General features: G+C 41.4%; 1 protein-coding gene across 1 annotated transcript; it reads left to right on the plus strand.

Moving 5' to 3' along the window:
• The first annotated feature begins 7,225 nt into the window (after positions 1 to 7,225).
• On the plus strand, positions 7,226 to 12,997 carry LOC145259634 (uncharacterized). Its single transcript, XM_080117290.1, has one exon. It carries the CDS (start codon positions 9,206 to 9,208, stop codon positions 12,995 to 12,997), a length of 3,792 nt encoding a protein of 1,263 aa, XP_079973416.1. The 5' UTR covers positions 7,226 to 9,205.
• Positions 12,998 to 15,464: the final 2,467 nt, after the last annotated feature.

A 15,464-nucleotide genomic window follows, 5' to 3' on the forward strand; every position in this document is an offset into this window, starting at 1 on the left:
TTGTTATAAAAAGTTTTACCTCAGTTACATTTAAGGCGTTTGGTTACATAACCTTTGGCCTTCGTGACAAGATCAAAGTGTAGTATCTGGTCTTCAGATGCTGCACTTCTATTTCTTGTTCTCTTTCGGTGGAGGAGAAATCCTTCACGATTGAGACAATTTTTATTTTTGTACCTTTTCTCCACGTTAAAAAACGACCCTGGTGTCTAACTCTGTCCCGTGGGGAGGCATAGTAAATAGGTACATTTAAGGCGTGATAGCAGAAACCTATTCCTGTGAAGACATTCCTGAATATCATCTAGCCTTTTATTCAAAATTTCTTCTTTAGAATTCACTATGTAGAAGGCTTCCAATAAACATAGATTGCACCTTTTTGATTTCCCAGGGCTATACTTCCTCCTCCCTATCCACTACTGACCATTTCAATTCAAAATCTTTATTGTTTCTATTAAGTTCCCTGGCCCAATCCCCTAATGCAGTTGTATTCCTCCCTTTATGTTGATGCTTGTACCTTCCCCCTGCTATCGTTAACACCCTCTCTGTTAGTTTCTGTCACGCTGTGTTAGCTCGTGTTGTGTGGTTGGTTAATAGAGAGAGAAACGAAAAGACGCGTGTTGTTAGTTTTAAATATAAAACATGGAGGCCTTTATTTCCAGTGCGCATGCGTGGTTGTTACAAAACAAGGATTGTCATGAAACGAAATGATAACGTTGTTACAAAACTAGGATTGTAACGAAACGAAACGATAACATCGTTACATCCCCCTTTACCAATATGAAGATTATGATATTGAGCATATTCAATATATGATAAAAGGTAAGGGCTAATTCAGGGTAGACTGCCTGAATAGCTACAGCGAAGCAGGGGATTATTCTGCCCCATGAATTGCTTGCTATACTTCTCTAGAAAATGTTCACAAGTTCATTTTTGATGGTGGTCGTACCATCCTGCCACTGCGAGTGTATTGTTGGGAGTCTCTTTGTGGAGACTGAGTTGTACATGCAGGTGGTTCTGCAAATGTTACATGCTTTGGCGTTTGTGGTGGTGTTGGCCTTATTGGAGCACTCCTAATATGCTGCCGGTTTCTCCGTATCATATATCCGTTTGCAGTTTGTAGGAGATATGGTCGGGGACCATCTGCTTGAGAAGCTATGGTTGCTAAGTCCCAGTTTCCGTGTGTAGGGTTTTGTGCTCTTACCCTCTGGCCAGGATATAAAGGTGGTAGGTCTTCCTTGAGCACATGCTGGTCAAAATATTTCTTTTGCTTGTGTTGCCTTTGTTTAAAAGCATCATATATTTGATCCTGATCTTGGTGGTTGTTTTCTATTTTTGTTGCAATTGGGGATTGGATTCGTCTACCCATGAGTAGCTGTGCGGGGCTGGGTATGGCGTTTGAGATAGGTGTGCAGTGCCAGTGCAATAATGCAATTTTGGGTGTTGTCCTAGATTGCTTGGCCTTTTTGAGGATGGTCTTGATGATCCTTATCTGGCGCTCTATGAAACCATTTCCCTGTGGTCTTCGAGGTGAGGTGGTCTGATGGTTGAAACCCCATACTGTGGCAAATTCGTGGTAAAGGGCGCTTGAGAAGTGCGGCCCGTTGTCACTAACCACTTTTGACGGTATGCCAAACTCCGCGAAGGTTTGTTGCGTTATTTTTATGACAACACTGCTTGGTGAGTGGGCAGGTAACTGTTTGATAACGGGGTACTTGGAGTAGAAGTCTGCTATGATCAGCCATTGATGTCCATGGATCTCGAAAAGGTCTGTTCCAACTACGTCCCATGGCTTGTTCGGAATGTCGTGCTGCAGAAGAGGCTCTGACATTTGTGATGGCTGATGTTGTTGACAGATGCTACATGAGCTTGTGAATTGTTCGATGTCTCTGTTTATATTTTTCCAATAGACAGTGTCTTTGGCTAGGAGTTTGTTTTTTCCTGTCCTAAGTGAGCGGTGTGGAGTTGCTTTAGGATATCTTCTTGGAGGGTCTGAGGAATGACAATTTGTTGTCCTTTAAGGATAAGGCCGTCATCAATTGATAGCTGATCTCTTAGGCTCCAGAATTCTCTGATATCGGTAGGCAGTTGCTTGATTGTCTCAGGCCATCCCATGACAATGGTATCTGTTAGCTGGTTAAGCAGAGGGTCAGCTGTTGTGCAGTCTCTCAGTTTTTCAATGCGGTCAGCAGAGAAACGAATGGTGTCAACTCGAACATTCAGATCGAAAGGGTCCGAATTACCAGGTGATGGCAGGCGTGATAACCCATCAGCCAATATGTTTTCGGATCCCTTGTTGTAGGATAATCTGAAATTATATCCCTGTAGCTGGATGAGCATTCGTTGTAGGCGAGCTGGAGCTAAGGTGAGAGGTTTGTCAATGATCATGACAAGAGGTTTGTGGTCAGTGACAATTTGGAAACCATGACTGTATAAATATGTGTGGAATCTATGTGTGCTAAACACGATTGCCAGTAGTTCCCGCTCGATACATGTGTATCGTTGTTCTGTTTGTGTCAGACTCTTGCTTGCGTATAAGACAGGCATTAAATTGCCAGCTGAGTCTGGTTGTAGAAGCGCTGCTCCTATTCCATGAAGACTTGCGTCACAGTGTAAGTAGATTGGGCGCTTGGGGTCAAAGTAGTGAAGCAGGGACGTTTCAGGCACTTCACTCTTCAGGTTTTTGAAAACCGTCTGGTGGTGTGGCTCCCATTGGAATTCTGACTCTTTGTGAAGTAAGTCACGTAATACAGTGGTTTTTGAGCTGAAATCCTTAATAAAGCGGGATAGGTATGTCATTACACCTAGAAACTGTTGCAGTTCTGTTTTATTGCATGGTTCTGGCATTTCCTGTAGGTCTCATACCTTTGCTGAGTCAGGTTTTATTCCAGAATGGGTGTATATATTTCCGAAGAAGGAGATTTCCTGGCGTTTTATCTTGCATTTCTTGGAATTCATTGTGAGGCCCTCTTGTGTGGTGACTTCCCCGAGGTGCCTTAGGTTGTTGTCATGTTCACGTTCTGTTGAGCCATATACAACAATATCATCTGCTATACCACATGCTCCTGTGCACTTCTCAAGTATTCTGTCCATCTCGAGCTGGTAGATGTCTTGGCTCACGTTTAAACCAAATGGAAGTCGTTGGAAGCAGTACCTTCCAAATGGTGTTTGAAAAGTAGTCAGGAGCTGGCTTTCCTGGTCAAGCTTTATAGACCAGTATCCTGCCTTAGCATCCAGTTTTGAGAAGTATTTTGCACCTGCAAACCGGTGATTGAGTTCCTCAACTGTTGGGATTTGATGATACGGCCGCATTAGGGCTTTGTTTAGTGCCCTTGGGTCTAAGCAGACCCTTATTGTGTTGTCGCGTTTGGTTACATATGTAAGGGAGATTACCCAGTCAGTTGGCTTCTCAATACGACGAATGACATTCTGTGACTCCATCTTGTCTAGTTCAGCCATGATCTTCTCCCGCATGGCTATTGGCATTCTTCTTGGTGCGTCTATGTGGCATGGAGTGTTAGGGTTGACAGTGAGCTTGTGTGTTTTCTTGAACTCGCCAATGCGGTCGAATCTGTCGGGGTATAAACGCATCAGATCATCTATGCTGTTGATAGGTTGTTGCTGAACGGATATGGCACAGTTCATTGTCACAACGTTGAAGGCTACAGATGTTGGCAGGCCCAGTATAGCTGGTCCTGGAGCGTTGACCACATAAAATTGAGTGTTGAGCCATGAAGAGTCCTTGTATTTGCACCTGATATTTGTGGTGCCATGGCATTTTATTTCAGTGTTGTTGTATACTGTCAGTACGCATTTCGTTGGGTTTAGTGATCCAGGTATTGGATTTCCGTCTTCGCTTATGGCGGAGGGGCACATACTGCGGAATATGCGTAAAGGTAGTGTGTTTGCCTGTGCACCCGTGTCTACCTTCAGTTTGAGGCTGTGCGTACCTGGGTGGTCTGTCAATATAACGTTGATATTGACAAACGCTTCATTTTGTGTTGTTTTTTGTTTGTGCAGTGAATGTTCACTGTTAATAGTGCTGAATGTGAGGTGCTCCATCGCCGCATGTAGTTTTGTTGTGGCTCGGTCGTCATGTTCAGCAACGCTGTCGACTTTCCGGCCTATTCCATGTTGTCTGTGCCTTGGCTGGCTGCGGCTTTTGTGCCAGGGTTTTTCTTGTTTCCTGGGTCTGAGTCTCGCTGAGAAGCACAATTTGGCCCAATGGCCCATTTTCTCGCAGGAGCTGCATATGTCGTTCTTGGCAGGGCAATGCTCCTTGCCAAAACGGTGGTCCCGTCCACAATTTTTACACAAGTTGCTGGTATTTCTGTTGCCTTCCTGGCGTTCGCGACCACCGCAATTTATGGTGTCTATCTGTGACAGGCCATGTAGTTGGTGTATTTTGTTTATATACACGGCTGAAGCCTCATATGTGCGTGCTAATTTCACAGCCTCTTCTATTGTGTAGCCCTTCAGCTTGTTCAACAGTTCTTTTTGTAAGTCCGGTATGGGCGTGTTGGCTATCAGTATTTCTACTAAACGTTCGTTCATTTCATGGGCTGTGAAATCGCATTTCTTCGCCTGTAAGCGACACCTGTTTGAGAAATATGTCTGTCGTCTCGGTAGGTTTTTGTTGGTATCTACTGAGTTCGAGCCTACATATACGGTGGTTAGTTGCCGGTTCCAGCTGCTCCAAAAATGCGTTGAAAATTTTGTTGGCGTCTCTCCAGTCTTCGTTTGACATAGACCAACTGTTGTATCTACGAATTCCTTCCTCGCCAGTTGCGAGTAGAATGATAGGCACTTTCTCTTCTTCTTTAGTTCCCTTCGCTGTGAAATAAAGTTCCAAACGTTGTTGGAATATCTTGAATGACTCTGCAGTGTTAGGAGAGTCCCAGTCGAGAATGGGAACTGGTATCGATATATTAGCCATAGTAGTAGTAGTGTTGTTGCGAGCTTCAACGAGCGTGTGTGTGTGTGTTTTACGAAGTTTTGGTTCGAAAAGAAAAGAGAAAAAAATATATATATATAATGTCTTACTTTTATCGTTGTTTTATTTTATTTTTCCCTTTATCTCGCCGCTGTCACCATGTCACGCTGTGTTAGCTCGTGTTGTGTGGTTGGTTAATAGAGAGAGAAACGAAAAGACGCATGTTGTTAGTTTTAAATATAAAACATGGAGGCCTTTATTTCCAGTGCGCATGCATGGTTGTTACAAAACAAAGATTGTCATGAAACGAAATGATAACGTTGTTACAAAATTAGGATTGTAACAAAACGAAACGATAACATCGTTACAGTTTCCACCTCTCATTCCTTTTTAAAGGATACTACATGGTTTCTATATCTTTCCTTAAACACGCACTCCATGGCCCCAAGATATATCTTCCTAATACTGTCGGTCTTAATCTCGCATTCATACACTATTTCTGAGGTTAGGCATTTCCCACCCAACGGACAAATGCCAAGTATTCTGCAATTACATTTTGTGTCTAAGACACTTTCATTCGATGCTAACTCGTATTATTCCTTATTTTGCTGATTTTCCTATTGTTGGAGCTTATTATAGTGTTAGTTAAGTTGCTTGATGTCGAGAAAGATAATTTTACCGAACTTCAATTTATTATTTTGCTTAATCTATTCTCCGGAGGGAAATTTTTATCAATTATTCTGTAGAATTCCCTAGGTATATTATTTTTGATATGTTCGCTGAACGGCGGATTGAACCAAACCTGTCTCTTGCGTCTATTTCTCTTATTAATGGTACCCTCTTCGTCATTACCTGTTCTGCTGTTGTTATTATTACTCTCTCCGTTCCTATTCTTTTGATCATTATTAACGTATCCCTTATAGATCTTCGGTTTCTTTCTAGCTCTCATTGCCATGTTATATGATATTGGGCAGTAAGTTTTGTTGTTCTTATTATTATTGGTCCTCTTGTACTCTATTTATCCATTGTATCCCGATCTCATATATATATATATATATATATATATATATATATATATGTGTGTGTGTGTGTGTGTGTGTGTGTGTGTGTGTATCTATATGTATATATGTATGTGTGTATGTATCTATATGTATATATGTATGTGTGTATGTATCTATATGTATATATGTATGTATCTATATATATATGTATCTATATATATATGTGTGTGTGTGTGTGTGTATCTATATGTATATATGTATGTGTGTATGTATCTATATGTATATATGTATGTATCTATATGTATATATGTATGTATCTATATGTATATATGTATGTATCTATATGTATATATATATGTATATATATATGTATGTATATATGTGTATATATATGTATGTATATATGTATGTTTGTCAGGTCATGTCATATGCTACTGGTACCATGTAACCCAGTACTACCTGCCTCATGGTCGGGTCACCGGCGACTAAACTGGTTCCCCCACCAGACTTGTATGGTGAGGAGGGTGGCTAGTCTTCCTGAAGGATTAAAAACAAGACCTTCCAAAGGGCGAATGAACTCTTTTTCTGGGTCAACGGCCAACTAGCACAGTGTATATTTGTGTGTGTGTGTGTGTGTGTGTGTGTGTGTGTGTGTGTGTGTGTATTGGGGTGGAGAGGGCTCCCATAAGCCGTGGTGAAGGCAACCTTTCTAGGAGAAGCAAATCCCTGATTTAAAAAACAAAGCGGGAGACCAGTACCCGCATTAAGCTGGTCTGCAGTTTAATTTGTTGCTGGCTATCTTGCTCTTGCTTGTTGCTGGATCTCAACATTTTGAACCGAGAGAGAGACTTAGCTGTCGTACAAAGCTAAGACTCTGTAACATCATCTTTGTATAGATACTCCCTCAGGCATTTGGGCTGATGGATTTTAAATGTCTGAGGGAGTGGCACTCGTCTGACAAGACGTTGCAATCATAATATATGTATATATATGTATATATGTAAACAGTTCACCGACATAAATCAAAGACGCTTACTTTTTTTTTTTAATGTTTACATTTTGACTATGCGTCGCTGAGTTTATTTGTGAAAAAATGTGTGAATCTGTTTATATCATCGTCAGTTACTATTCCAAAAGTGTCTGTCTCAACAAAACTTTTTATTTAAAAAAAAAAAAGTAAGCGTCTTTAATATACGTCGGTGAACTGTTTACATTTTGACTATTCGTCGCTGACTTTATTTGTGAAACAAATGTGTGAATTTGTTTATATCATCGTCAGTTACTATTTCAAAAGTGTTTGTCTCAACCAAACTTTTAATTTAAAAAAAAACAAAGCGGGAGACCAGTACCCGCATTAAGCTGGTCTGCAGTTTGACTTGTTGCTGGCTATCTTGCTCTTGCTTGTTGCTGGATGTCAACATTTTGAACCGAGAGAAAGATTTAGCTATCGTACAAAGCTAAAACTCTGTAACACCATCTTTGTATAGATACTCCCTCAGGTATTTGTCTATTATAAAAAATTTTTAAAAAAAGAAAAAAGTCCTGTGGCGATAAAAAAGCTGTGACGTGTGTACGCCTGTAATGCTGGGTGCATGTAACAATTATTCTGCCATCATTATATGTATCTATGTATGTATATGTGTATGTATATTTATATATGTATGTGTGTGTATATTTATATATGTACATGCGAGTTTATATGTATTTATATCTACGTGTATATGTATGTATATGTGTCTATGTGTATATATGTTTGTGTGTGTGCATATATACATTTATAAATGTTTGTATGTATGTATGTGTGTATATGCATGTATGTGTAAGTATGCAGGTGTGTATGTATATGTATTTGTATGTGTGTATTGTTAAGAGAAACATTTTCACACCCTTCATATATATCAATTAAGCAGACACCCCTTCCCACACCCAATCCTTAGCAGACGGAGTCAAAATGAGGCTGGCCGAGCGACCTAGATTTCTACACCCGCGCAATGATCTTCAACTGTCGCCAACAAGAAAAACGCGGGAGAATCAAAGCAGTTCGACGAAGGCGGTGGACACGGAAACATGTGTGGAGGGCATTCTGCTCGAAAAATGGAAACACCGCAGTGGATTCGCATGGTGAAAAAAAAAAAGAAAAACATCTCGTCGACTCGTATCGTGCCACAAAGGAACAATATATACCCACCTTGGCACTAATCGATTGGAATTCACGCCGTGCTGATAAGGAATAACATATATCCACCTTTGCATAAATGGATTGGAATTTACGAGAATCGATTCTTCAAACCAGCACCTCATAAAAGGGAAAGAAGCTTCGGGTGAATTGAACGTCGACTCAACAAAAGAAGTTAAGTAACTCTTTCTAAATTGTTTTTGCTCGATCAATTATGTGAACTGTTGAATGCCCCATGAAAAAAAGGAAAAAGAAAAAAAAAATGGGGAAAAGAAAAGCAACCCTCGAACTAAGGTTTTTTTTCTAAATGCTGAATCCCCCGCCTGTTGATCGGCCCATAAGTAACATATCATTGACTATAAAAAAGAAAAAAGGAAGAAGAAAAAAAAGGGGGAAAGAAAAGAAAAGAAAATAAAAAAAAATAGAGGAAAGAGGGAAAAACTATCTCTATATCTTGAGACTTTCAGTGTGACCCCCCCCCCCTCTCTGAGTATCACTCATATCTCGTTGATTCTCATCGAAGAGAACAAAAAGAACCTTCCTAAGACAATCGAAATATCACTCACCCCCCCCCTTTCCTTGTCCCAAATCATTGTCTGCATGTATATATTCTTTTATTCTTTTTTTTTTTTTTTCATGTTATTTCAGTTATGATTTCAGTTGCATGTTCTGTTTTCGTAGTTACATTTTACCCGGTTCAATTTGTTTAAATAAATTGTTGATTTAATAACTCTCATACCCGTGTCGACTTGTGTCTCTTTTGTTTGCCTTACATTGCCGCCCGTGAATGCCTCGAGTATATTCCACGACGATTCTGGTCTGAACCTGGATACTGTACCATAGAGACCGCATAATTTGCAGTCGGTACCCGTCAAACTTTTCTTTTTCTTAAAACGCGTGCCCGGCCTTGGGATTTTCTCTGAGAACTCCAACCTTGGTACCGTACAAGGAGGTTCTCGTCAAGAAACAGGCTCGTGGTACCGTCACATTGGGGCTCTCCGGAGATCAGTTATACACCAAGCAAGTGTAATTTCCTTGCTTGAATAAAAAAAAAAATCCCCGTGAACGTACTTGTGCATTATACACGGACGGTAAGGCAAAATGACGGACACCGACGAATTCCTTAAAAATCCGTCCCCAGATAAATTATATAGATTAAAAAAAGATGATCTAATAGTAATAGGAAAGAAATTAGACCTAGAGGTTAGGGGAGCTATGAGGAAAAGCCAGTTAATGAGAATAATAGCTGAGCACATGGTAGACAATGACCGCTTCGATGAAGAAGTGCTGGAAGATTTACCGGCAGAGAAAACGACCATGACTCCTGATCAGGTCGAATTAGAGAAAGCCAGAATAATGGCGAAAGCCGAGGTAGAAAAAGCTCGAATCGAGCAAGAGATTAGGATGAGCGAATTAAGTATAGCTCACCAGCCACAGCAAGTCGGACAAAACAGATTCGACATAACTAAACAAGTGCGATTGGTCCCAAAATTTGTAGAAAAGGAGGCGGACGATTACTTTGCGCACTTCGAGAGAACCGCCCTAAATATGGGCTGGCCACAAGAGTGTTGGACAATGCTGTTACAAACGGCATTAAGCGGTAAGGCCCAAAAGACATATGCGGCACTTCCAGCGGAAGACTGTGCCGATTACGAGGTAGTAAAAGAAGCAATTCTTAAAAGTTATGAACTCGTCCCACAAGCTTATCAACAGAAGTTCAGAAACTCAAAGAAAAGCGAGGGACAAACCTACGTAGAGTTCGTTAAACTCAAAGAGAATTATTTTGATCGGTGGTGCAATGCCAAAAACATAGAGGGTAACTTCAACAAATTGAAACAACTCATGTTAATTGAGGAATTTCAAAACTGCATACCCGATGACATGAGGATACACCTGACCGACAAAAAGGCTGAAACAGCAATCGATATAGCCATGGCAGCCGACGAATACATATTGACTCACAAGAGAAGCAGGGCAAAACTACAGGGACCCATGCAGTCACAGGTCAGGGAACATTGTGCAGTAAAGACACTGTACGAAAATCCACGAGTACCCATCAGAAATCCCCTCAACACAACCAACCGACCAGTACTGGGACGGGAAGCGAGACCTATAGTATGCTTCAACTGTGGGAAGCCAGGTCACGTAGCTGCGAAGTGTCAGGCGAAACGATTCACGGAGATGAATCGGAATACCCCAGCCAAACCACAAGGGGCGATATCTCAGGGAATAGATGAAACGTACGAACCCTTCTTATCGAAAGGATATATCGCGCGAGATAAGGAAGGTCAAGGGGAACCCATTAACATTCTCAGGGACACGGGAGCATCCCAATCCCTAGTGAAAAGAGGATGCATGCCTAAAGAAGCGACAAGAGCTGCAGGTAGAGCGACCACGATAAGGGGCATAGGAAACAGACCCATAACGATTCCACTATTTAAAGTCCACTTAGTGTCGGATTGGGGCTCAGGAGAAATAACTGTAGGCGTAATTGACGAATTACCAATGACAGGGGTAGCCATGATACTAGGAAATGACATCGCGAAATATCAAGACAGGAAACCCATAGGGGTGACCACAAGAAGTAGAGCGATAGAGAGGGGAAATATAGAAGACAAGCCGTCAGGGGAAAAACAACCGAGACCGGTGGTAACACCCCAACCTTGTTTACCCATGCCACGACAAGTGCTGATCAAGGAGCAACAGAATGACGGCGACCTAAAACCCTTATTCTGTCGGGTTGGAGAAGAATATCCTAACAAATCAAAAAGTCAATATTTCCTCAATAGGGGCGTACTAATGAGGAAATGGAATGCCCCCAAGACAAAGGGAGAGTCGGGAGATACTGTGCGGGAACAAGTAATGGTACCCGACGTGTATCGAGAGGATATCATGAAAGTTGCACATGAGATACCACTGGCGGGCCACCTAGGTGTCAACAAGACCCTAGAAAAGTTGACCAGACATTTCTACTGGCCAGGAATCGTGGGAGATGTCAAAACGTTCTGTAGAACTTGTGGGACGTGCCAAAAGACTGGAAAACCCAACCAGAATATTCCCCCGGCCCCACTCCAACCTATACCGGCAGTGGAAGAACCGTTTAGTAGGGTAATAGTGGACTGTGTAGGACCGCTACCCAAAACCAAAACAGGACACAAATTTATATTAACTATAATGTGCGCGTCCACAAGGTTTCCAGAGGCGATCCCACTGCGCAACATATCAACGAAAAAGGTGGTAGATGCCCTGATAAACTTTTTCACTAAAATGGGGCTACCCAGAACCATACAGACAGATCAAGGATCTAATTTTACGTCGAGGCTATTCGAGCAGGCTACGGAGCAACTGGGAATCACCCACATAAAATCCAGCGCTTATCACCCTCAATCGCAGGGGGCTCTGGAACGCTTCCACGCCACCCTGAAAACCATGCTCAGGGGCTATTGTATGGAACACGATGCCGAATGGGATCAGGGGATCCCATTTGTGCTTTTCGCAGCTCGAGAAGCCGTCCAAGACTCGTTGGGGTTCAGTCCCTTTGATCTAGTCTTCGGTCATCAGGTACGAGGACCATTAAAAATGATAAAAGAGAAATGGGTCAGCGATGAACCCTTGCCAAATAACATGACGGATTACGTCACTAAAATGCGACAAACCTTAGCCGAAACACGGAAGTTAGCTAAGACCCACCTAGAAAGTAGTCAGAGGGTCATGAAGACCACATACGATAAAAAGGCAGTAGATAGAAAGTTCGAAGAAGGAGAGGAAGTGTTAGTACTCATACCCCTGAATGGTCAACCATTCAAGTCGAAATATCAGGGACCGTACACAATTACTGAAAAGATAAGCCCACTAAAGTATAAGATATCTACCCCCAAGCGTAGAAACAAAACTCAAGTATGTCATGTGAACATGATGAAAAAATATTTCAGGAGGGCGGGAGAAAAATCAATATTGACAGCACAGTGTCACAATGAAGCTGTAAGTGATGAGTACCCCGAAAGGGATCTTCCTATAGAAAAGGACCCACCCATTAAGTTAAAGAATTCGGAGATAATGAGTAACCTAGGGTGCAAACTTGCACACTTACCGCCGAAAGAAGGGCAAAAGTTACAAGGAATGGTAACAGAATATAGCGACCTATTTGCTGACGCACCTACGCGCACAAGAGCAATAGTGCACGACGTTGAGCTAAAGGAGAGCGAACCAATTAAACAACATCCGTATCGCATAAGTCCGAAGAAATTAGAGATAATGAAAACGGAGATAGACTACATGCTCGAACACGAGATAATAGAGCCCAGTCAAAGTGAATGGGCATCACCGTGCGTGCTGGTCGATAAACCGGACGGAATAGTGAGATTCTGTACAGATTATCGCAGAGTGAACGCGATAACCAAGGCAGACGCATACCCTATGCCACGAATAGACGACTGTATAGATAAGATAGGACATGCCAAATACATCACCAAATGCGACCTTCTTAAGGGATGCTGGGCAGTGCCTCTAACCGAGAGAGCCAAGCAAATATCGGCGTTTGTAACCCCAGAAGGAGCATACCAATATCGCGTGATGCCATTTGGGATGAAGAATTCCCAAGCAACATTTGTAAGACTGATGAACACATGCCTTGCTGGGATTAAAAACGTAGATACATATGTCGATGACATAGTCATTTACAATGACACATGGGCAGAACATATCGAAACAATTGAAAAAGTATTTAAGAGGTTAAGAACGGCCAAATTAACCATAAACTTAGCTAAAACAGAGTTCTGCCGGGCCGAGGTCAAATATCTAGGGCATGTGGTTGGCCATGGGAAGATCACCCCAGCAAAGGCCAAAGTAGAAGAGATAAAGAATTATCCCATACCAAAAATGTTAGGAGTTTAAGGAGATTCCTGGGCATGGCAGGGTATTACCGCCGGTTCTGCAGGAATTTTGCATGACTCACTGCGCCACTGACAGAGCTGTTGAAAAAGCACAAGCGATTTCAATGGACACCCGAATGTCAAGAAGCAGCTGAGAAGATCAAGCTAATATTAAGCAGCGAGCCAGTGTTAAAGGCTCCATCGTTTGACAAACCCTTCAGTGTGGCGGTAAATGCCAGCAATAGCGGGATAGGAGCAGTACTGTTACAAATGAGGGAAGGATGATCAACTACACCCAGTAAGTTACTACTCAAAGGAACTGAGCAAGTTTCAAAAATCCTACTCCACAATAGAGAAGGAAGCTTTGGCGTTAGTGATGAGTTTATCTCATTTTGAAGTCTATGTATCCTCGGTGCATGGCCCGACTATCCTATACACAGACCACAACCCATTGATATACGTCAATAGAATGAAAAATAAAAACCGGCGAGTACTCTCCTGGAGTCTCATATTGCAGGAATTCGACCTAGACATCAGACACATAAGGGGTCGGGATAACGTAATAGCGGACGCCTTATCACGTAGATTCGAAACAGAAAGGGAAGAAAAGGGGCGGGGGGAAAATTCATAAAATAGCTGTAGGAAAAAGTGATGGAAACTCCACGAACATCATTTCTTTAGAGTGACACAAGTTGGTGTCCTTAATCTCAAATGTTATTTTCTTGTCTCATACGAGTAATTTTATTTTAAATACATATAAATATATATAAAAAAAAAGAGGAACAATTCTCTTTTTTTTTCTCTTATGGAGGAAGGTGTTAAGAGAAACATTTTCACATCCTTCATATATATCAATTAAGCAGACACCCCTTCCCACACCCAATCCTTAGCAGACGGAGTCAAAATGAGGCTGGCCGAGCGACCTAGATTTCTACACCCACGCAATGACCTTCAACTGTCGCCAACAAGAAAAACGCGGGAGAATCAAAGCAGTTCGACGAAGGCGGTGGACACGGAAACATGTGTGGGGGGCATTCTGGTCGAAAAATGGAAACACCGCGGTTGATTCGCATGGTGAAAAAAAAAAAAAAAGAAAAACATCTCGTCGACTCGTATCGTGCCACAAAGGAACAATATATACCCACCTTGGCACTAATCGATTGGAATTCACGCCGTGCTGATAAGGAATAACATATATCCACCTTAGCATAAATGGATTGGAATTTACGAGAATCGATCCTTCAAACCAGCACCTCATAAAAGGGAAAGAAGCTTCGGGTGAATTGAACGTCGACTCAACAAAAGAAGTTAAGTAACTCTTTCTAAATTGTTTTTGCTCGATCAATTATGTGAACTGTTGAATGCCCCATGAAAAAAAGGAAAAAGAAAAAAAAAGTGGGGAAAAGAAAAGCAACCCTCGAACTAAGGTTTTTTTTTCTAAATGCTGAATCCCCCCCCCTGTTGATCGGCCCATAAGTAACATATCATTGACTATAAAAAAAGAAAAAAGGAAGAAGAAAAAAAAGGGGGAAAGAAAAGAAAATAAAAAAATAGAGGAAAGAGGGAAAAACTATCTCTATATCTTGAGACTTTCAGTGTGACCCCCCCCCCTCTCTGAGTATCACTCATATCTCGTTGATTCTCATCGAAGAGAACAAAAAGAACCTTCCTAAGACAATCGAAATATCACTCACCCCCCCTCTCCTTGTCCCAAATCATTGTCTGCATGTATATATTCTTTTATTCTTTTTTTTTTTTTCATGTTATTTCAGTTATGATTTCAGTTGCATGTTCTGTTTTCGTAGTTACATTTTACCCGGTTCAATTTGTTTAAATAAATTGTTGATTTAATAACTCTCATACCCGTGTCGACTTGTGTCTCTTTTGTTTGCCTTACATTGCCGCCCGTGAATGCCTCAAGTATATTCCACGACGATTCTGGTCTGAACCTGGACACTGTACCATAGAGACCGCATAATTTGCAGTCGGTACCCGTCAAACTTTTCTTTTTCTTAAAACGCGTGCCCGGCCTTGGGATTTTCTCTGAGAACTCCAACCTTGGTACCGTACAGGGAGGTTCTCGTCAAGAAACAGGCTCGTGGTACCGTCACAGTATGTATGTGTGTATGTGTATTATGCATATATATGGATGTCTATGTATATGTAGGTAAGTGTATGTATATTTATGTGCATATGTGTACGTATATGTATGTGTAAGTATATGTGTGTATGTATTTGTATATGTGTATGTATATGTATGTACATGTGTATGTATGAATGTGGGTATGTATATGTATGTTTGTGTATTATGCATTGTGTATGTATATGTATATATGAGCGTATGCTTATAGACATGTATGTATGTATGCATGTATATATTTATAGGTATGTATACCAATGACCGTCTTGTTTATGTTTGCATGCGTGTGTGTATGTATATGTATGTGTGCATATTGTGTATGTACGCATGTAGATATGTGTGTGCGTGT

The sequence above is a fragment of the Euprymna scolopes genome, chromosome 35 (genome assembly GCF_053919585.1).
Source record: "Euprymna scolopes isolate OS-2025 chromosome 35, ASM5391958v1, whole genome shotgun sequence".
NCBI classification, from domain to species: domain Eukaryota; kingdom Metazoa; phylum Mollusca; class Cephalopoda; order Sepiida; family Sepiolidae; genus Euprymna; species Euprymna scolopes.